The following is a 23,300-nucleotide window of genomic DNA, read 5'->3' as shown; positions in this document are numbered from 1 at the left end:
TTTTGGACATCATGACTATGGGATAGCATTCTGCAACGGCCTCCAACATCCACCTGAGATCTCGTAAGGACAAGACGAACGCCACCATTAGTTCTACAGGATCCATTTCTAATGGTGTATTGTGCGGATTTTACAACTTTTACATTTTTTTGGTATTTTGATAATTTTCTAATTTAACTAATTTACAAAGTGGCTTCTTTCAAGTTTCAGTGTCAATTCTGTAGTTTTTTCAAGCAAAATAAGTTTTTGGATAGAACACCTACGGTGTCAAATGTCAATATTGTCGAACAGTGAAAAAGATAAAAAATCTGTTCTAAACACTGATCTCCATATCCATACAAGTAGCGTAGCGTAGTATATTATAGCGTATATTATTATAATAAAGTATAAAGCTCATAGCACAAGAATATCGCCGTATCGCGCACCATATTGCGCATATACAGGGAGTAACAAAAATAAGTGATAATACTTTAGGGTGTGTACGTGTTCCTTGTAGAGAGTTCACTGTGAAAGTAGCAGCGCTCAAAGACCAAAATTTTTTTTCACTTTTGTATGGGGAAACTCGTGACGCTCGGGCCCTTGCCCATACAAAAGTGAAGAAAAAAAAATCGTCTTTCAAAGCTGCTACTTTCACAGTGAAATCTCTACAAGGAACACGTACACACCCTAAAGTATTATCACTTATTTTTGTTACACACTGTATATTAGGACACGTTTATTTATTTATTTATTAAAGATATACCAACAACACATAGATCTAACGCAATAGTCTATTACAGGTATATACAGCTTAAACAAAATCAAATCAAATTAAATAAAATTAAATCAATATTAAATTAAGTCAAATCAAATTAAATTAAATACATTATTGGGATAGTCAAGCGTTACAATTATTAGAGGACAACTTACATTTAACATTATTACTAAACTTTACAACTAGATGACAAACTACATTTAACTTAAACATACGTACAAATAATCATTAATATAATCACAAAACTCGAAATAATATAACTCACACACACTGTGCTGTAGGTATTATATTATTGGCTTGCTATACGCTATGTATGGTGTGCGATATTCTTATGCTATGAGCTATATGCTATATTAAAGCGTAGTGTGAAACCAGCTTTATTGTAGGCAGGCATAGTACTATGCTAATGTTGTAGGTAGACATGGGAACCTTTGCCCTTCCCATGTGTACTAGGTACACATGGGAAGGGCAAAGGTGAAAGCTTGCTAGCTTGCTTTTGTCACGGCAATGTACACTGTACTGTACAGTTCCGCAATCTTCCTTTCCGCGCACCAATTCGCGGGAACGCATAGTTTGATAATTGACGAGGGGGTCTGCGCGGACGTTGCGAGAGCCGAGAGTGGGTTCGATGCCCGCACTAGAATCTATTCAATTGATAGAACATAATACTCGTATCAGCGCAAATTTTCATTGTCATTCCAGCAGGCCGCAGGCGCGATTTAATATAATATTATTTTGTACTAGTTGTTGCCCGCGACTTCGTCCGCGTGGACTTCAGTTTATAGCGCGCGGTGTCAATAAAATTGGTGTCAAAAGCTTTTTAAAACCCTGGTACCTAAACTTTTTTATACCTTTTAAAGCTTATTTAGCGGTACACAACTTAGCTGCATAATGCATTACACAACTTTAGCTTTGCCCAATAGCCAATACCCATAGGCCATAAACTATTTAGTACTTATTATTGGTAGACTGTTGTTTCTGATTTCTATGTTGGTACGTGAGTTATTTAATAACATGTATAACAATCGAAAGAATCGGAATATTAACTCAACATGGTACCACCTCTTATAAAAATACATATGAGCAAGCGATAGCGCGATCTAGGCGACTCTTGGCGCCATCTGTTCCAGTTTTTGGAACTAACTTAATTTGAACAAATTTACGCATAAACACCCCCTTACAACCCCTTTTTCCAGTAAGAAGTAGCCTATGTCCTTTCTCAGGCTTTAGACTATCTGTGTACAAAATTTCATTACAATCGGTTCAGTAGTTTTGGCGCTGTTGTCTTTGAATTTGATATCTAATCTAAGTTGGTAGGTGAGTTCATAGTTAATAACGTGTATAACAATCGAAAGAATCGAAAAACCTAGCTTTGCATGGTTTCACCTCTTATAGAAATACGCATGAGCAAGCAATAGCGCGATCTAGGGGACTCTTGGTGCCATCTATTTTGAGTTTTTGGAACTAACTTAATTTGACCAAATTTACGCATTTTCACCCCCTTACCCTTTTCCAGTTAAAAAGTAGCCTATGTCCTTTCTTAGGCTTTAGACTATCTGTGTACAAAATTTCATTACAATCGGTTCAGTAGTTTTGGCGTGAAAGCGAGACAGACAGACAGACAGAGATACTTTCGCATTTATAATATTAAGTATAGAACGTGTATAACAATCGAAAGAATCGAAAAACCTGGCTTAACATGGTACCACCTCTTATAGAAATATGCATGAGCAAGCAATACCGCTATCTAGGGGACTCTTGGCGCCATCTATTTTGAGTTTTTGGAACTAACTTAATTTGACCAAATTTACGCATTTTCACCCCCTTACAACCCCCTTTTCCAGTTAAAAAGTAGCCTATGTCCTTTCTCAGGCTTTAGACTATCTGTGTACAAAATTCCATTGCAATCGGTTCAGTAGTTTTGGCGTGAAAGCAAGACAGACAGACAGACAGAGATACTTTCGCATTTATAATATTAGTATGGATAGTATGGATTAGAAATGCAGTAGGAGTTCTACATAAGATAAGATAGATTGATTATTATTATACCAAGTGATAATATTATTAAACATAATATTCTAAAGTATTAAAAACTATAAACAAAAACATACTAACTAATAAGTATGATTAGTTCTATGTTACAATAAAGTAAAAAATAAAACGCCATCTGTTGAATCGTATTAGAACTAAAATGTTCATTCCATCGATATATTTCTGGATTTTTTATAATATTATACATAAAATATGTTTAAGATTTTTGAAATTTTATTTTAATACACATCCAAGACCCAGGAACATTGAACACTTTTTGTTCCGCCTGCGGGACTCGAACCCAGGACCCCCGGGATGAGCGCTGGCCAGGCGCAATGCGAATTAATTTTCATCGATATTTTCATGAAAATAAGATATTTTCCCACATCAAAATGTAGCCTATGTCCTTTCTCAGACTCTAGAATAACTGTGTACAAAATTTCATTGCAATCGGTTCAGTAGTTTTGGCGTGAAAGCAAGACAGACAGACAGACAGACAAAGATACTTTCGCATTTATAATATTAGTATGGATACACACAAGTTCACAGTTCACACTACTGCAGTCTACACCACAGTGTGGATGTAACTTTTTTTTTAATGAAATAAGGGGGCAAACGAGCAAACGGGTCACCTGATGGAAAGCAACTTCCGTCGCCCATGGACACTCGCAGCATCAGAAGAGCTGCAAGTGCGTTGCGGGCCTTTTAAGAGGGAATAGGGTAATAGGGGAGGGAAGGGAAGGGAAGGGAATAGTTGAGGGTAGGGAAAGGAATAGGGTAGGGGTTAGGGGATTGGGCCTCCGGTAAACTCACTCACTTGGCGAACTGGTTTAAACTACGGTGAACGAAAAGGTTTCACGCCGGTTTTCTGTGAGAACGTGGTATTTATCCGGACGAGCCGACCCATTCGAGCTAACTAATAAAGTATGAGGTTAGCGCTGATCCACTGACCACAAGCGTCCACTACAGACTACAGTGTAGATGTCGCAGCCGACTGGTTTAAATAGCCGTTCAATCAAACAGCTAGCCCTTTGACTGATTCAATCACACGTCTATCGTTTTTATATTGAATATTTTAGCCGCTCAAAACGTTCAACACTAAAGCTGATTCAAAAGCCGCAGTCTAATTGAAGTAGTTCAGCGCGCACCGCTGCGGCGCTAGGTGCGTTTTATTTACAATATGGCGTCAACTAGCAGGTGTTTGTTGGTGTTTGTGGTTGTTTTTCGGAAAGAAAGTAGTTAGTAAAAGTTACAAGTGTTATTAAAGTGACAAAAATTGTGGAGGCACATACGAGTGAATCAAAATTTCAACAAATATTCGAGGAGAAATTTCGGGAACAATCCCGAGGCTGCGTCCATCCTTTTCACAAGAAAAGGATGGACGCAGCCTCCCCGAAAGGGGGGTTCGGGGGGCACAGCCCGGGGGTCAAAACAAACACAATCCAGAAAGTCCAAAAGTTGGTTAGGTTAGGTTAGAACTTAGACCACAACACAGAGGGAGCCGAGCGAGCGCAGCGAGCGTGCTGCGGCAGCAGCCGGCGACCGTCGTCAAATAAAAGGGGGGCTTTTATTTGACGACAAATAAAACAAAAACAAACACAATCTAGAAAGTCCAAAAGTAAGTTAGGTTAGAACTGTGACTGTGCTGCGGCAGCAGCCGGCGACCGTCACAAAACACGCCTCAGAATTTTTTATTATTACTTATTGCATTAAACTTTTGGTCACCCCTTAAACTTAATCCAAGAATAATCTTGCAATAAAATACAAAAGTTTTCCTATTCTCTCAAGTTACATATTAAAAGCTAATGGTCGCCCTAGTTAATTTGCCATTAAACCAGTTGGCTAAGCGTCGTCTAGCTGTAGTGTTGAACGTTGTAGTCAACAAGTCGGCTAAACGACGTATAGCCGTGTGATTGAATGGCGTTGTTCAGTCAAAGAGCTAGCTGTTTGATTGAACGGCTATTTAAACCAGTCGGCTGCGACATAGATATAAGGAAGGTACTTATTATATTATTATTAATTATTATGACTCTAAATAATAATTGTAAGCTTCACAAAGATGCCTTTTAATAGGCAATGAACTTTATCCAAAGGTGACTCATAATTCCTAAAGGTTTTTTAAGAATTGTAATTTTATACTTATAATATATTAGTATTTCTTAGTAGGTAGAGTCGATACAGTCAGAAGCATTCTTATTCGTATAGATCGAAGAATAACAACATGTAAAACTTAAATCTGAATTATTTAGGCTTTTAGATTTTGACGTTGTTCGTGGCGGCCGAAAAGGAAGTTCTTCCGACCGAGAGAGATAGCATGCTCGGTCAGGCCGAAGCCCACTGACGTCATTTCAGACGTTGTATATATCTTGCCGTTCCACGAAACTTCGATAGCGCGATGCAGGAATGTTAGGCGAATTGTGGGTACCACCACAAGATAAAGCGTCGCTATGTTGCTAGTAGTGCTGGAGAACTGTTAGGAATCATCTGTTATGTCCATGGAAAGCGAAGACATAACCAGCTATTATAGATATGAGCCAAGTCGTTTATAATTAGGTAGTTCTTTGAGTCCACATTTATTATCATGCTAAATACCATTTAACATTTTCTATGCAAATACATATATATTTTATATGTATTATTGTAAATAAGTTCCCGCACTCTCAGGTTATGGGCCCCGGCCACTTAAAGCCGTTATTGGCTAATACGCTCTTTCCTTCTTAGGAATATTCACAAGTCTAGTATGTGCCAAGTTAATAGCTTTCGCTATTTGCTTTTTTGAGTTTGTTTGATTTTTATGGTATTCGCCAAGTAAGAAATCATGCACTATCAGAGAAGTTTAATTCCTAGGCAGATGGCGGACCCAAGTAATTTGGTCGCGTTAAGTCAAAGTTCAAACCCAACCGATCACAGCCATAAAGTTAATATACAGCAACAATCTCGAGCTGTCAAACGAAACAGAAATTGGTTTCATCAGTGTGTAAAAATATGTGTACGTAATAGTACGTTTACACTTCATGTATCACACGTCTCTTTTTACCACGCAGTGTTACTGATAGTGACATCTCTCTTGCTCAGGCCTTTGTTTCTATATTCCGTTAGGTATATTAACTTTATGATCACAGCTAACATTGAATTGACATAAAGCCAACCAAACGACGTAGGTCCGCCATCTGCCTAGGAATCAACTTCTCTGATAGTAGATACGTGTAATACCCCTAAATAATAAATTCTACCGCTCGAAATGTTAACGTTCATAAATGTTTCATAAAAAAAATCGGCCAAGTTCGAGTCAGACTCGCGCACGAAGGGTTCCGTTATGCCGTTATAGAGCGAAAGTAGGCAAAAATTGTGATTTTTGTATGGGAAAAAATTTATTTGTTTTAATTTTATTACTAAATACTAAATCACAAATATATTTAAGGATTTCGTGAATATTGCAAGTGTCTACCTGTTGCCATTTTTGATTACGAGCAAAAAAGGCCAAAAACATCACGTTTGTTGTATGGGAGCCCCCCTTAAATATTAACTTTATTTTGTTTTTAGTATTTGTTGTTAAAGCGGCAACAGAAATAAACAATCTGTGAAAATTTCAGAAGTCTAGGTAAAGCGGTTCTTGAGATACAGCGTGAAAACAGACGGACAGACATTGAAATCTCAGTAATAGGGTCCCGTTTTTACCATTTGGGTACGGAACCCAAAAAAATAACATTCATACAACATATTCTTTATTTATTTTTAAAGACTAAATTTATTTTTAAAGCAATAAGGAACTGCACAAGACAAGGGTATAAAGAATTAAACGAGCGTCGTTCAAAATTTTCCCACAGTTTTGCGATATAGTTACTATTTCCGATATCAAAACATCCTGTGTCTGTATGTCGTCATGGATTTAAATTGAACGTCAATATTTTTTACACGAAATTGGTGTTTTTTTGACGCAAACGAGTTAACGAATCGCCTGATGGTTAACACCCCCAATAGACACCAGAGTTACCGGCAGTCGGCACCTGTTATGTCACAATTAGGTAACTCGGTAAAAATAATGATATACGATTAAGCCGAATGACGTAACGACGGCTTTAACTAAGCGGTAGGTTCTTAGGTGACGATTTTTCCAGGTTGATATCTGATCCCTGATTTAGATTGAGATTAGATTAAGGTTACGTTTACCATTCCATATCCATATAGGCAAGATGTAAGCTATGACGCAACATCGGTATTTAGTTCGCCGTGGAAACTTACCGGTTTACTGCACAACCATTTTTTTATTGTTCAAATTTTATGACACCAAAAACATCATTTACATAATTATTTGAGAATACTGGAGAACAGATTTTTTGTATTAGTCTGTCCTTGTACACTCGCATCACCAGAGTTAAACCACGCAATTACTTAATAAAGTAGGTCTTTCGCAGATTCTTAGAAACCTCAAAGTCGATAGTCTGTGACGCCGATGTTTACGGTCGTGTTGACACATTCGTTTCAAAGTTCACCAGAGATTTTGCAAAATGAGAAACTGTAACTAGGTATATAATAATTACTGAAAGGATCTAACCAAGCGTACCTAGGCAGTAGGCACAGACCGCGGAAAGCGACCTTAAAATATACTTTGTTAATATAGTAGGTAGGTAAGTATGTTAATATTTATTGCAATAAAGTATGGTATTATTTTAATTGCATGACGTGATCTTACACATGGTGCGTAGTTATTAGGCTCTGTCTTCAAGGATCATAGAGGTAAAATTAAAAATATGTTAGAACATTTTACTGTCCAAGTTGCTCCTTATCAACTGAACTGAATATTAAGTATAATTATTTCCGCATTTAATTAAGAATTTGTATATTATTATCTTAAGTAGTATTTTATTACCGGTTTGCTCTTTATTTTATTTAAAGGATTTTCCTTACAGGCAAAATAGGACTAAATAATTCCTTATTAGCAAAATCGCCCTTGATATAACTCTACTTACATCTTACCTACGTAGGTATGAAACAAGTCGTAAATGATACTGTAACTGGAAATAAAACGTGTAATTATGTTTTAAAAGTACTTATATGTACATTTATTTACAAGTTACTATGCTAGATTACTTACGAACATTTAATAGTTACGAATTATGATACAAAAACTATGACTAATATCTTAAGTATCATAAAAACAACACTTTTTTCTACTTTGTCAGGTTCTGTGATTTATTTTTCCTGCTTGCGAGGTTAATTTGAGCTCTAAGCTCCTCCTATAGCAGGGTGCAAAAGGTACTCTTACGGCTAAAATCTTCTTACAATAAGTATAAACAAGATTCCCACACTGACCAGGTCAGCAAAACAGAAGTGAAAGTATAATCCAAAAGTCAAGCTTAATCAGGCGTCACTCGTCACCCAGCCTCAAAGGAAAATCTTCTACTAGTAAGAGACATCACGCTATAGCTTTCTCCTTCTTCCCTCATACAAGTAAAGGACATCACGCTATCGCCGTCTCCTTCTCCCTGGTCCGCTTGAGCAGGTCGATATCGAGCAGCGTCCTGCCGAGCTCGCCGGTGCGGAAAGCGCGCACCATGGCCCGCGCCACCTCCAGGATGTCCGGTACCTCGCGTACCGTGCCGTCGAAGTCGCGCGTCTTCCGGATCCTGTTCAGCTTGATGGCGCCCGCGATGAGCACCTGGAGAAGAGATCATGTTAATGTCTAAACAGTTGATACAGTTGTGGATAGTTGCTAATTGCTGTGTGCAGAAGAGCGATAAAGACATACGAAGAGCCTAGAGGAGGATGGAAACTTTAGCAGAACCCCAGAGGCCAGACCGAGTGAAGATTTTTCTTAAAGATTACGCCTTCACGTGGACAATAAAGATCAAAAAGTCTGGAGACCAAAATATAATATAATGTTTGAGTACTTATTAGTTTTTTACCAATGATAATATAGCACTTTATATTTTACATTTTTGTTTGTCCACCGCCGCCGTCGCCGGACCGTCGACACTCGACCGTCACCGAGAACGAGATTATTTTGGGCCGATAAAATGCCACTTTATGACCTAGGGCCTAGGCTATAGGTTTCATTGCCACATCACCCATGCCGCCGCTGCGGACAATTAAGGGGCCGAGCTCGTTTAGGTCTTAAAAAGAGTATAGTTATTTGAACCCAAAGCGATCTCAATCATGAATTAATGATATTAAAATAGTACTTCTTTATTTTCTCAAATTTTTTGTAGGTAAGTATTTTAATTGCAAATAAATGACGAAAGGTGCGACGTAGATGACCCTCGCAGTTTGTTTTTTAAATTAACATTGCTTATGGAAATACACTTCGAAATATGCGTGTGACGACTGACGATGTGACCACTGACGACATTTGCTACAGATAATGCTTTTGCATTTTATTTAAAAGTACAAATTACCTTTAATAAACTAACAATACCCCTCTTACTTTTAATTCTTCTACTGTATCGCCTAAACTACTTGAAGTCAATCAATTTATAATAATAGCTAGATAATATAGGCACTAGGCAGTTTTAATGTTACATAAATATTGCAGTTTAAAGTTATCATACAATATCAAATGTCCTATATCGATCCTTTATAATGTCCACGATGGAGGTTTTAATCTCAATTACTTTAAGTAAAACATCATTTACAATAGTACACAATACATAATAATTATGATTCTAGTACAAACCTAATACAAGATACGATGATACACTCTAAAATTATAAAAACATTAACATGTCAGAATTAAAAGTTAATTTTTAACTTGGTAATGATCATTAAAACAAGTTTTTAGGGTTACCCTAAAAACTTGTTTTAATATAGCGTAGCTAGAGAGTTGAATTTTTTACAGATTATGTATATCTGTTGCCGCTATAACAACAAATACTAAAAACAAAATAAAATTAATATTTAAGGGGGCCTCCCATACAACAAACATGACTTTTTTGGCTTTTTTGCTCTGTATCAATCTCAGAACAGGAAAATAAGGTATCAATAATGGCAACAGGTAGGTACTTACTAAGTTATATGTGTACTTTAAAATTTAATAATAATATTAAAATAAAATAAAAAATTAAGGGGGGCTCCCATACTAAAAACACAATTTTTGGCCTCATTTTGCTCTATAATGGTACGGAACACTTCGCGCGCGAGGCCGACTCGCACTTGGCCGAATTTTATGAGACTCATGTGTTTACCAATTAAACCCTTAATCTACATAACAGGTTTTGAGTTCCACCTTTTGCATTCCGACACCGACTACTGAGTGAGAATGGCCAATAAAACTAGGCTTCAGTTTGGTAATTGACCTATATCTATACTTCATAATATTATAATTGGGAAGAGTTTGTTTGTTTGTTTGAACGCACTAATCTCAGGAAGTACTGGTCCGATTTGAAAAATTCTTTCAGTGGTAGATAGCCCATTTATCGAGGAAGGCTATAGCCTATAGGCTATATTTTATCACGCTAATACTAATAGGAGCGAAGAAATAGAGGAAAGTGTGGAAAAAACGGGGGGAAATTATTTGAAAGGGCTTATTTGAACGCGCTAATCTCAGGAATTACTGGTCCGATTTAAAAAAATACTTTCAGTGTTAGATAGCCTATTTATCGAGGAAAGCTATAGGCTATATCTTATCGCGCTAAAACTAATAGGAGCGAAGAAATAGACGAAAGTGTGGAAAGAATGGGAGAATTATTTGAAATGGCTTATTTGAACGCGCTTATCTCAGGAACTACTGGTCCGATTTGAAAAATTCTTTCAGTATTAGATAGCCCATTTATCGAGAAAGGCTATATTTTATCACGCTAAGACTAATGGGAGCGAAGAAATAGAGGAAAAATGTGGAAAAATGGGGGATATTATTTGAAAGGGCTTATTTGAACGCGCTTATCTCAGGAACTACTGGTTCGATTTGAAAAATTGTTACAGTGTTAGATAGCCCATTTATCGAGGAAGGCTATAGGCTATATTTTATTACGCTAAGACTAATAGGAGCGAAGAAGTAGAGGAAAATGTGGAAAAAAATGGGGGAAATTATTTGAAAGGGCTTATCTCACGAACTACTGGAGCAATTTTTCTGTTATTTGGCACAGATAAGAAGTAGACCACGTGAAGGATCATATAGCTATTTTTTGTGGACTAATTTGTCTGTGAAATATCTAATTTACGCGGGCGTAGCTGCGCGGAACGTTATATTTCGCGTGGTCACGACATCACGCGTAAACAGACCCATTTTGCTGAAATTTGGTATAAAGATACTTCGAGTCCCGAAAAAGAACATAGGATACATTTTGTCCCCGAAAAATGTACGGTTACTGCACAATATACTTTTATGATTTGCGCGTAAACTATTCAATCTATTTTGATGGAATTTGGTATGGATATACTTACTTTGAGTATCGGGAAAGGACAAGGAATACTAATGTTGTCCCGGAAAATGTACGGTTCCCGCACAATAAACTTTATGATTATCACCTAAACTATTCAATCTATTTTGATGAAATCAGTCTCGGGAAAGGACAAAGGATACTTTTTATCCCGGAAAATATACGGTTCCCGCACAATAAACTTTAATGATTCTCGCCTAAACTATTTAATTTATTTTGATGAAATTTGGCATGGAGATTGGAGATACTAATTTGAATCTGGGACAAGGAATGTTTTTTGTCCCGGAAAAATGTGCGGTTCCCACACAATATACTTTTCTGATTTGCGCGTAAACGACTTAATCGATGTATGGGAACCACTATAAACTAAAGTCCACGCGGACGAAGTCGCGGGCAACAGCTAGTTTTTAATACATATAAAACGTGCATTTGGAAATTCTAATGTTTAGAATAGACGGAAATAAACAACTTTGTTTGAGAAATTTTCGTAGAGGAAAAATTTTGTATTTCTCTGAATAGTCTAGTTGCAATCGGTCACATATATAGGCTAGTTGCCTATTTTTGTTCTTATTGGTAATTAAAGGAACTTTCACAAATAGAAACATCGGTGACAGAATGACTCTGATGTCTTAAAAACTCTCCAAGTTATACAATGTGTCCTGACACCGGTGTCCGATTCTTTAATGTCATGATCTATGGCATATTTTATCGACAAATTGGCTCTCAAATGTTTTCTCTCTCTCACGGTTGTAAAATGGCACCCATTTTAGTTTTTCTCGGGCGTTCACACTAAGCTGACCAGTACTTCTCATGTAAATATCCTATGAAGATAAAAAAGGTCTCATTTGATAGCTAAACTTATTAACTACGCTTACACAGGCAATATGTTATAAATTTCGTGGAATCAAATATAGAAAAACCAAAGTTTAAGAAAAAAAATGTGCATTTTTAATTAATGGCTTTTTGTGAAAAATCTAGCACATTAAACTGGTTCTTTTTTATTTAAAAAAAATAGAGGAGGTTTTCATCTTAAACAAATTTTTTACTTCAATGCTCTAAGTTAGATAGTTTAGAAGTGATAACGATTTTCCTATGAAGTATAGGTCAGATTAGTATGAAGCTGGAGAAAAATTTTTTTCTCCAACTTTTGAAAACAAAAATTTCCTCTGACTTCATACTTATCTGACCTATACTTCATAGAAAAATCGTTATAACTTCTAAACTATCTTAGAGCATTGAAATAAAGAATTTATGTAAGACTAGACGTTCCACGCGGCTTCGCCCGCGTAAATTAGACATTTCACAAAAAAGTTAGTCCACAAAAAAGCCTATGATCCTTCTGGTGGTCTACTTCTTATCTGATCAAAATAACAGTAAAAATGCTCTAGTAGTTCGTGAGATAAGCCCTTTCAAATAATTTTCTCGGTTTTTTTCCACATTTCCCTCTATTTCTTCGCTTCTATTAGTCTTAGCGTAATAAAATATAGCCTATAGCCTTCTTCGATAACTGGACTATCTAACACTGAATTTTTTTTTAATCGGACCAGTAGTTCCTGAGATTAGCGCGTTCAAATAAGCCCTTTCAAATAATTTCTCCCGTTTTTTCCACATTTTCCTCTATTTCTTCGCTCCTATTTGTTTTAGCGTGATAAAATAAAGCTTATAGCCTTTGTTGATAATTGGGCTATCTAACACTGAAAGAATTTTTCAAATCGGACCAGTAGTTCCTGAGATTAGCGCGTTCAAATAAGGCCTTTCAAATAATTTCCCCCGTTTATTCTACATTTTCCTCTATTTCTTCGCTCCTATTAGTCTTATCGTGATAAAATATAGCCTTCCTCGATAAATGGACTATCTCACACTGAAAGCATTTTTCAAATCGGACCAGTAGTTCCTGAGATTAGCGCGTTCAAACAAACAAACAAACAAACAAACAAACTAACAAACTCTTCCGCTTTATAATATTAGTATAGATGAAAACCTCTTCTATCTTTTTAAAACAAAAAAGAACAAGTTTAATGTGCTAGATTTTTCACAAAAAGCCATTAATTAAAAAATACACAAATTTTTTTCTTAAACTTTGGTTAGTTTATGTTTATCTCTATATATATATAGCAGTCCTTTCAGTTCACTTACCCTATTGATATCATCGCAAGGCTCCTCAAGTCCCATGTACTCCACATACTTGAAGTTGTTGTGGCTGTTCAGCCAGTACAGGAGGTAGTCGGCAATGATCTCCTCTCCCACCAAGTGGTCCTGGAGCGAGGCACACAGGGCCAGCTTCAAACCCATCTCAATATCTTTCACTGTCGGCTCCAGAATACCTGTGATAATGGTTTAAAATAAAAAAGGTGGAAATAAAACTTACTTAAGGTACAGTTAAAACTGGACATATTAGATACTACAAAAATTTCTAGTTTAAATTTACCAATTTCATTTAATTTTTTTAAGGACAAGTTTTACCCTTTTACAAAGTAGCTATCTATAAAATCGAACCTGGAGTATCAAACATAAATATCTTAGGATTATTGTTTATTGTAATCTTGGTCATGAGACTTCGAGTGACTCCGGCCACAGCACCAACGGGCAACGCATGTCGTAGGCGCATGTTGTTGCTGCGGAGCATGTTGATGAGTGATGATTTCCCCACATTTGGCACTCCAATTATCATTACATTGTAATCTATTTCTTCACTCCGATTGTATCTAAAAGGCAAGATATGTCAGTTCAGCTAAAACAGCGTCGCACAGTACCTATTTATTGTCCTTGGCAAGGTCAGAGGTCATCATAAAAATCAATTCACAAGAGACAATGGTCACCTGTTAGAGTTTTTTATTGTATCCACAAGTAAGGGGCGCACGGTCTTGAGACCGCGACAGTGTTCGTCTTTGCAGTTAGTGAACACAACATTCTCTATGCCCTCCTCTGCTTTCAGCTGGTCCTTTATCCTCGGTATATACGAGCGATTACTCAAGTCTTTCTTATTAAACACTAGTATGTGAGGTTTAGCACCTGTGAGAGTGCTGGTAAAGATAGGGTTCCGGCCAGAAAATGGTATGCGTGCATCGTGCACTTCTATCACGCAGTCGACGGATTTTAGTTTGCGTTGCATTTGTTTTAGGCCCTTGTTCATGTGTCCCGGGAACCATCGTAGCAGGTCCTTGCTAACGTATGGGCATTTCTTACGAAAGTTATAAAGTGCAGCATCGAACTTTGTTGCCATTGCTGTTTGTTTTGATTAAGCACTAGTAAGAGAGGTTATGTTGTTATGTTTCGTTAAAGTACGAAGAAACCATAAATTTTTCTATCATTAAGCAACATTTGCTTTATAAATGAACTAAATAGTTACTTAATTATAATCAATTAAACTAATAATTATTATGTGTAAAAGAAAGAAATTCAGAAAAAAAGAAAATGAATTTTCCAATTGTCAAACGTCACTGTCAATGTCAAACACATGTCAAAAGCACGCCTTTTTTTCATAATATGGCGCTCGGCTTTTTAACCATGGCCAGTGTCAAGTAAAATATGGCGGGGAAAAAATATATTTCTTGAAAAGTTTACAAAATTTAAAGTTGTTCTTTCAGATGATCGTCCAGTCGAAAGTATAGTAAAAGTCTAAAAAAGTAGTCGGTAAAGTCAACGAGTCAAGTCAGTTGTTTTAGTAAAGTGGTAGACCCTTTACTAAAACTTTCGATGGAGTTTTGGAGGGAACACAAAATGGCACGTTTCTTGAAGTTGTATCACTTGCCCACACTTGTACACGACATCGAATATTTAATGGTTAATACTCTACCAACATTACACATTAAAAACCGAAATAACACAATTTTAGGAAAATAATACAAAAACACAACATCACTCTTTCGTATTCCCAGCAAAACTCCCAAAAGCACTTTGTTTCATTTTTCACAGAACACTGAAATAAAAATTTTGCGTTTAAAAACCTACATGATAATACGAATTACTATATAGTAGATCTGTAAAATGAAAATAAAAAACCTTTCTTATATTTTAATTCAGTAGGTATTATTGGCTGGCTGGCTGGCTGGCTCTTGGGTACTTTAATACCGACAACTCCCAAGTCCCCTTGTATTTACTAGCCAGATATAACTAAAAAACTCCTCAACCTTAGAAAAGGTGGGAAAAGGTTTCAAAAGGTACATCAAGGATGTAGGTTTATTTTTCTCTATGCATCAAGCACACTTCAAAAATCATTCCACGTGTATTTCCTCTATGACTCATTAAAAATCCATCAAAAATCCTTTGTGCCTTGAAGCAAGTTTATCAACATCAGTTATCTTTTTGTTATTTATAAAAATATATTTTAATTTATATTAAAATGGATTTTATGAATGAACCTGATATAATAGCCGCCAACGAAAATGTTATGCCCGATATAAATAATGATCTGATACTCGCCAAGAACTTTTTGAAAAAGCAATCTGCATCTACCGGTGATACACTGTAAGAACATAAAATTTTACCAACCACCCTGTAACAATATTATATTGGTCAGCAGTCAGCACAATATAGTACTTACTTACTTCGTAGTTCGTACTAATGAGAGCCATACGCTTTGTTATTACAAGTTACAATTAACATAACATTGGTAGAATAACAAAACATTCCAAAGTAGGTACTTACGAGTACCTATGTAAAATGAAAGTAGGGTGGGTAGCACCTACCTAAGATGCTGATGATGATCGACATTAACGGCTTGACCGTTAGTAACTAATCAGACTTACATTTAAAAACATGAACATGAGGAAAGGTCAATACTAAAATTATTTCTTTACTAGCTAAACAGCACTCGCCTTACCCTTGCCCTTTCTTCAGATACGACCACCTTGTCGACATGGTGCATAGGTTGCTCACTGAGCAGCCGCCCAATGTCGTCGACTACTTGGAGCAGTTCTCGTGGGACGTGAAGAAGGATAAACTACGTCCGAACTTCGACTCACTGAAAGACGTTTATAAATCGCCGTCACAACTCGCGGCTGTCCGAAAAGTGAATGAGATGTTCAAGGTGCGAAACTCAGGTTTTGACAGCTTTTATCTTGAAAATTTCAAATTCTTTCGCATAAGGATCAGTTGATGTCATCCTTACAAAGGAATTACCCACACAACCGCGGGTGGCACCCGCGGTTGGGCTGACTTTTCCTTTGACCTTTAAGGTAAAGTTCATTTAAAAATGAGTCGTAATCACGGAGCTAATACAAAGTTTTAAAAAGCTTTGTTTTAGCTCCGTAGTCGTAATCACTTTGCAATGTTACCTAGCCCTAAGGGCGTTTTCAAATTATCCGATCCGATATCGGTGTCGGACGCCGATCCGATATCGGTGTCGGACGCCGATCCGATACCGGGGTAAGTAAAATGTATGAACCGATATCCACAGCTATCGGGCCGGACAAAACAGATACATCCATACGATTATAATTGGGAAGAGTTTGTTTGTTTGTTTGAACGCGCTAATCTCAGGAACTACTGGTCCGATTTGAAAAATTCTTTCAGTGTTAGATAGTCCATTTATCGAGAAAGGCTATAGGCTATATTTTATCACGCCAATACTAATAGGAGCGAAGAAATAGAGGAAAGTGTGGAAAAAACGGGGAGAAATTATTTGGAAGGGCTTAATTTGAACGCGCTAATCTCAGGAACTACTGGTTCGATTTGAAAAATTCTTTCAGTGTTAGATAGCCTATTTATCGAGAAAGGCTATAGGCTATATGTTATCACGCTAAGACTAATAGGAGCGTATAAATAGAGGAAAGTGTGGAAAAAATGGGAGAAATTATTTGAAATGGCTTATTTGAACGCGCTAATCTCAGGAACTACTGGTCAGATTTGAAAAATTATTTCAGTGTTAGATAGCCCATTTATGGAGAAAGGCTATAGGCTATATTTTATCATCCTAAGACTAATAGGAGCGAAGAAATAGAGAAAAAGTGAAAAAAACGGGGGAAATTATTTGAAAGGTCTTATCTCACGAACTACTGGAGCAATTTTTCTGTTATTTAGCACAGATAAGAAGTAGACCACGTGAAGAAGTAGATAATGTGAAAACACCCTTCGACATATTGTTAGCTTAAAAATTGATGGATTTGTTTTAAACTTTTTAGATCGTGCGCAATTCGAACAAAACTGAAACACAAGATGAAGACGAAGAGGAACCCGTCTTAGATCTAGAGGAGGAAGCAGATAAGCCGAAAATAGCCGATCTCATAGAGCACAACCATAACTTCCGACAGGTGAGGAATATGGGGTCATATAATGGTAGGGAGTTTGGTCGCCATGACCCCATAACCTACCGGTTCTGATAGTTATAGATGCCGCATGTTCAAGATCCCATGTGGAGGCTAGAGCGAGCTTTCCCTTTACTAATAATTTAAAAGTCATCTGCAGTTACCACTGACCACGCAATTATATGCTACTATACTATATAGCTATGTACGCGGGTACCATCAATGGCAGTAGGTACATAAATATACTGAGTTCAACATTTTGTATCGAATGTCATCGCTTAGACCAGGGGTTCCCAAATATATTTTGTCTACCGCCTACTTTGACGAAAAAAATTTTTTTGGCGCTCCTTTGTTTCACCTAAGTACATACTTTTAAATGAAAGCCTCTACACAACGCCCCCATTTTTTTCTGGGTCCCACACCCTGGGCCTGGGCCCCCCTTTAGGCCTTCAGCGCCCACAAGGGGGCGTTATCGCCCACTTTGGGAAAGGCTGGCTTACACGTATAATATTTTAGTGCGGATTTGGTCTACCGGAGCACGAGTGCTTCGCCGTGTACATCGCCCTCAACATGCTGGCCATCAAGGAGCCTGTAGCTAGCGTCAGGTAATTGCCTCATTTGCTTTGGTCAAGACTCAAGTGCCCATACCTACCCCCAACTTTAACAATAATAATTTTTCTCGTTTGGTTTATCCGATTTCAATTCCCAATGAACAGCCCAATGCCGAAAATCGGTGTGAGAACTTGACGAAGTTGTTACCCTTACAACCTTTTTGTCGTTTTAGGTTTTTCGGCAAGATTTTCGGTACGAAGAAAAATTATTATATCGCGGAAACAGAACTCAATGAGGAAGAACTGGAAAAGCAGATTAAGGTACGCCGTACGAGCAATAAAAAATAAACATGACATTTAAACGTATTGAGACGAACCTACAAGCAAATAATCCGTAGAAAATATTTTTTTCAGGAATTTGAAGACAAAGAAAACCCCGAAGAAGAGAGCGAAGAGGAAGCTCCAGAGATTGCGGATGAAAATAAACAAATGCTAGGTATAAACCGGAATTATTCAACACATAATGCATCTATCAATAAACTATTAAAATTATAACCAACCTCAATGTGCTGTGCAGAAGAGGAGGAACGCGCGAAGCCAAAGGACCTTCGCCCGAAGCTGCCCCCGGTGCCCACGCCGACGCACGTCCCCCCGCCCCGCATCCCGCCCGAGAGACCCGGCCAGGGTGTTAATAAAAAGGTTCGTTTTATTGCTGATATTAAGGTCAGCATACAAAGATCTTGTAGCAACAGCAGCGGCGCAATCCGAAGCGATCAAGGGTCAACTTAAAATGTTGCTAAAAGCGTGCTAGGAAAATCAGAGTTTAAACCTTTCGTCAATCTGAATTAAAGTAGATACGTCTAATAACGGCACCTTCCTCGTTCTTAGAATTTATGACCTATGCTTCGTTGGACGTTACTCAAGCGATTAGCAAGGACCCAGATTTGAGATTGGTTGCTGCCTGCTGGCACCTGCAGGGCCTAAAACCTAAAGTGACAAATGGGGTTGCAATTTCGATGACAACCTTCAATGGAAGGTTTACGGTAGCAAATTTAAAAAAATACACTTCGTGTAGGTGTTTTACGCGTGCAACTCCCCCGGCGACGAGTGGGTGCGTTTGCCCGACGTGACGCCGGACCAAATCCGCGTCGCGCGACAGACCATCCGCTGCATGACTGGGGATCTGGATGCCGAGGTACAGACTGAACATGAAAGGAGTATCACCTATAGAAACTCGACCGAGATATGCAATTGAGTAGGTACAGAATATCTACCTATATTCCTATCACAAATCACAATAGACCCATTGGCTATAGGTTGTGGATAAAACATAGGTTCTCAAAAGTACAGTTTAGTTTCCCAAAACGGCATTTTGTTATGTTATCTAAATAATCGGTCACGTGCGAGTCGGACTCGCGCACGAAGGGTTCCATACCGTTATAGAGGGCAAATAGGGAAAAAAATGTGTTTTTTGTATAGGAGCCTATACTGTAATTTCGCTAACGTCACCAAAACCGTATTTCCAACATGCAGGTGATAAGTTTTCCCGTGTTCAGCGGCTGCGAGCGCAACTTCCTGCGCGCGCAGCTCGCCCGCGTCCAGGCCGCCACCGCCGTCTCGCCGCACGGCTTCTACACCTTCGGCTCCGGCGAGGAGGAGGAGGACATTGACATGGCTGAGGATATGGGTACTGGTGCTTGCTGGCTTATGATTGGAATAAGTCTGAGCAAGACTTGAATTGTCTGAACGCTGTGCCGACTTATTGTGCCGAGTATTTGACTGCTATACAAAACCTGGGGCGTACCCAGAATTTCAGCTAGGGGTCCCTCCCCCCTTAGCTGCAATCCTGGCATACCTTCGTGAAGATGGTAGGTCTGGTATATTAAAAAAAAATCATGATAATTGAATTTCATTAATCTGACTGAAAAGATAACATTTAGTTTCCAACACTTCATTTTGCGCAGAGTAGGTAACACGTTTTTCATTCCCACTTGCTAGGAAAATTGACGTTTATTTTATCTTCTAAGGGGGGTTCTGCCCCTACCTACCCATGCCCATGAGCAGCTGCTTGTTGCAACGGGTTACGGGATTAACCATGTTTGATCTCAAAGCCAGCTACCTAAAGCTTCAAACAATTTCTTAGGTGACTTGGAGTTCAACCCCAACGCCTTCTACGAGGGTCACACGCTGCGCGACCTCGCGGACCCGGCGCTGACGAGCTGGGTGCACCACGGCCGACACATACTCCAGCAGGGCCGGACCATCTGGTGGAATACGCGCGCTGACGCGGTTCGAACACGTTTATTTTGCCCCTCCTTATGTTGTTGATGTGAAGGTTCTGACGGGACTCAAATAACTCGACTGAACGCGGTCTTTAGCTCGGTCGTCGAATAGCCAAAAAAGCTGAAACATCTATTGTTTTCAAATTTGATGCTTGACGTAGATTCTAAATGCGCATAATTTACAACCGATATCATCAAAGAATTTCTCCGATACTAGATCGAAACAAGCGTGTCATCAATTTGTAAAGGATCTGACCACTCTTCTGTAGGAAGAGAACGGCGAAGAAGAGGAAGATGAAATCCCCACCGTAGAACCGGAGCGAGGGCCGCCGCTGTTCACTTCCCTGGCGGAGGACGACCCTGTGTGCGGCGCGCGCGCATGGGCCGTACGCACTAGTTCCACGCTCGTGCGTGCACGTGCGCTCGTCGCCGTACGCAGCATTGTGTGGCCCGGCGCGTTCGCGTACGCCACTACTGGCAAGTAAGGATCGCTTATAAGAATTCTATTACGGTCAAATTTAGTAAGCAAAAAATTAAAATATATCTATTAAAACAAGTAAGCAAAGGACATAGACTCAACTAAACTCAGACATATTTTGCTCTTTATATCTTTGATTTGTTGAACTGCAGTAGATGGACAGCTAGTAAGTAGTAACATGACCTTCGCAATATATCACAGATTGACTTAAAATAAAACCTGTTAGGTATAATCACTTTGTTTTCGATAATCCTGTTATCATTCACCAGTGTCATTGACCGGCGTAATCCTGCTAATGCTGATTGTACGTAGCGGTCATGTATTTGCGATTTGTAATTGTAATAAAAAATCGAATGTCTTGTAACAGAAATAATTCTTATTTTTTATTTTTGGGAAAATCTATCATGGATTTCCAACGGACCGACGGCGTGTTATGGTGGGACTCTCTCGTAAGAAATAGGTGCTTCCTTCTCCGCTTAGCCGGCCCGGCGTCAGCTGCATCTGCTTTTAACCTCAGACCACATCAATTACTCCGGAAAAGCAGACGAACGCTGCACTGCTGCCGACTTAGAGCGACCGAAGACTTACAATTTCAAGTTGACCGACTAAATCGTATAGTATACTGTTAGCTATGGCGGCTTACGAGAGCTCGCACACTGTATCCAACTAAAAGTTGAACAATTTAGTTGGATGCAATGTGCGAGCTCTCATAAGCCGCCATAGCTAACAGTCATACTATACGATTTAGTCGGTCAACTTGAAATTATAAGTCTGCGGGGACCCTTAACAGACAACTTATGAGTATTGACTTATTGAGTAACTGTATTGCTGCAAACTCCCAATACATCTGCCAATATATCCCAATACATCCACTAATATAATGCCTGTATGCCAGGATGTCGGAGTGTATGTACGTGGGTTGGGGCGTGAAGCAGGGGGCGGGGTACGCGCCGCCGCCGCTGCCGGCGCCGCGGGACGAGTACCCGCCCGGCCCGGAGGTCATGGAGATGCCCGACCCCACTGTTGATGAGGAGGAGGTGAGACTGGCCGAATATCCTTTACGGCCTTAATTTCTACACTGATGACTTGCAAACTGCAATCACTTAATCACACGAGGCTATCTTTCATCTTTGTCTGATAAGTTGAAAGTCAAATGGCAGACAATGATATTTTATTATAAGTTTAAACATTGTCTGTCAACATATACTTTAATAAAACAATTAAGTAAAGTAAATATGTTTTTACAAGACTTACTTCACGTATCGATCGACGACGATCACAGCTTGACAGCGCCTGTAAATTTAGCGCCTGTTAGACGCTAAGATTTTAGGGCTTCCTTACTTCTCTGCAAAGATCTTTCTTCATCTCTCAGCAGAACAACATACTTTTAGAAATTATCAAATATGCCTCTGGTAGGGCACTGACGAATAGAGGAGACGATATCTGGATGCTTACCATCCATACTAATATTATAAATGCGAAAGTGTGTCTGTCTGTCTGTCTATCCGTTGTCTCTTCATGCTCAAACCGCTGAACCGATTTTGCTGAAATTTGGCATGGAGATACTTTGAGTCCCGGGAAAGGACATAGGATACTTTTTATCCCGGTAAAATGTACGGTTCCCGCGCGATAAACTAATTTTGGCGCAACGGAGTTGCGGGCGTCATCTAGTAACGATATAATATTATATACATAATATTATAATTTGTAACTTCTTACCATATTATATTCAATTTGCCAGGCATACCGCATCGCTCACCTGCCGCCGCAGCCGCTGTCGGCCGAGGGCGAGGAGGGAGAATCAACGGAAGAGGAAGAAGAAGAGGACTGAAATACCTACTGACAGAATATTCACAAGACTGAATTCATTTTAATGAGGGTTTTTAACATTCCATTTGCCACGGTGCCGCGCACAATATATTTGTCATATGTCACGATATATTATCTGTCATAATATTATATTATTGTCTATTTGACACGATATACCCTATAAAGGTGACTTTCCGATCTTTGCCGCGAGCGACCGCAACCGAATAAAAATCAAATAAAATGTCACTTTATAACATTGAATATAGGGTTCATTTTACTCTACACCACTAGCTTTTACGCCACAAGTGGCGGAAGTATGGGTCGCTACACACATGTCAGTAGAAAATGATACCTATACTCTATGTCATAAAGTGTCATTTTACTTGAATTTTTTGTCGGTCGCGGCCGCTTAAAAGATCGGAAAGTCATTTGGATACATAGCGGCACCTGGTGGCAAACGGAATATCAAACACCCTCATTTCACAAGACATGCACTTTTTGTCTGAGCTTGACTTCTGACCTGAAGTTTAATGCCTATTTTGCCAACTACTTATTCATTAATAAGAAGATGAAAAGAGATAATTTTTAAAAAGTTTTGGTCAAAAGGTAGTTTACTTGACAGACAAGTTATAAAATAACCTATATTTATGTTAAAGTTTTTGTTCGAGTTTAATATAAATTAATTAAGTACTCCTTGAAATGTTATTATCATAATGTTATAAATATAGTTGTTTTTAAAAATAATAATAAAGATGTTTTTCAACAATTTTTATTG

At 38.5% G+C, this 23,300-nt stretch overlaps 2 protein-coding genes across 2 annotated transcripts; one reads left to right on the top strand and one right to left on the bottom strand.

Moving 5' to 3' along the window:
• Nucleotides 1–7,960: 7,960 nt before the first annotated feature.
• Nucleotides 7,961–14,516, bottom strand: LOC121726449 (mitochondrial GTPase 1). Its single transcript, XM_042113830.1, has 4 exons — nucleotides 13,980–14,516; nucleotides 13,657–13,865; nucleotides 13,297–13,484; nucleotides 7,961–8,444 (listed from the first exon to the last, which is right to left on the bottom strand). Exons 1-4 carry the CDS (start codon nucleotides 14,381–14,383, stop codon nucleotides 8,247–8,249), a joined length of 999 nt encoding a protein of 332 aa, XP_041969764.1. The 5' UTR covers nucleotides 14,384–14,516; the 3' UTR covers nucleotides 7,961–8,246.
• Nucleotides 14,517–15,492: 976 nt separating this feature from the next.
• Nucleotides 15,493–22,674, top strand: LOC121726195 (radial spoke head protein 6 homolog A). The gene is made up of 13 exons (XM_042113430.1): nucleotides 15,493–15,627; nucleotides 16,000–16,189; nucleotides 17,283–17,411; nucleotides 17,922–18,010; nucleotides 18,190–18,277; nucleotides 18,371–18,452; nucleotides 18,534–18,655; nucleotides 19,032–19,151; nucleotides 19,490–19,643; nucleotides 20,100–20,245; nucleotides 20,508–20,719; nucleotides 21,612–21,753; nucleotides 22,458–22,674. The coding sequence occupies exons 1-13, from the start codon at nucleotides 15,503–15,505 to the stop codon at nucleotides 22,545–22,547; spliced, it is 1,689 nt and encodes a 562-aa protein (XP_041969364.1). The 5' UTR covers nucleotides 15,493–15,502; the 3' UTR covers nucleotides 22,548–22,674.
• Nucleotides 22,675–23,300: the final 626 nt, after the last annotated feature.

Source organism: Aricia agestis, chromosome 4 (genome assembly GCF_905147365.1).
Source record: "Aricia agestis chromosome 4, ilAriAges1.1, whole genome shotgun sequence".
Lineage (NCBI taxonomy): Eukaryota > Metazoa > Arthropoda > Insecta > Lepidoptera > Lycaenidae > Aricia > Aricia agestis.
Note: the sequence above shows the minus strand (reverse complement) of the source record. Positions and strands in the feature narration are given on the sequence as shown.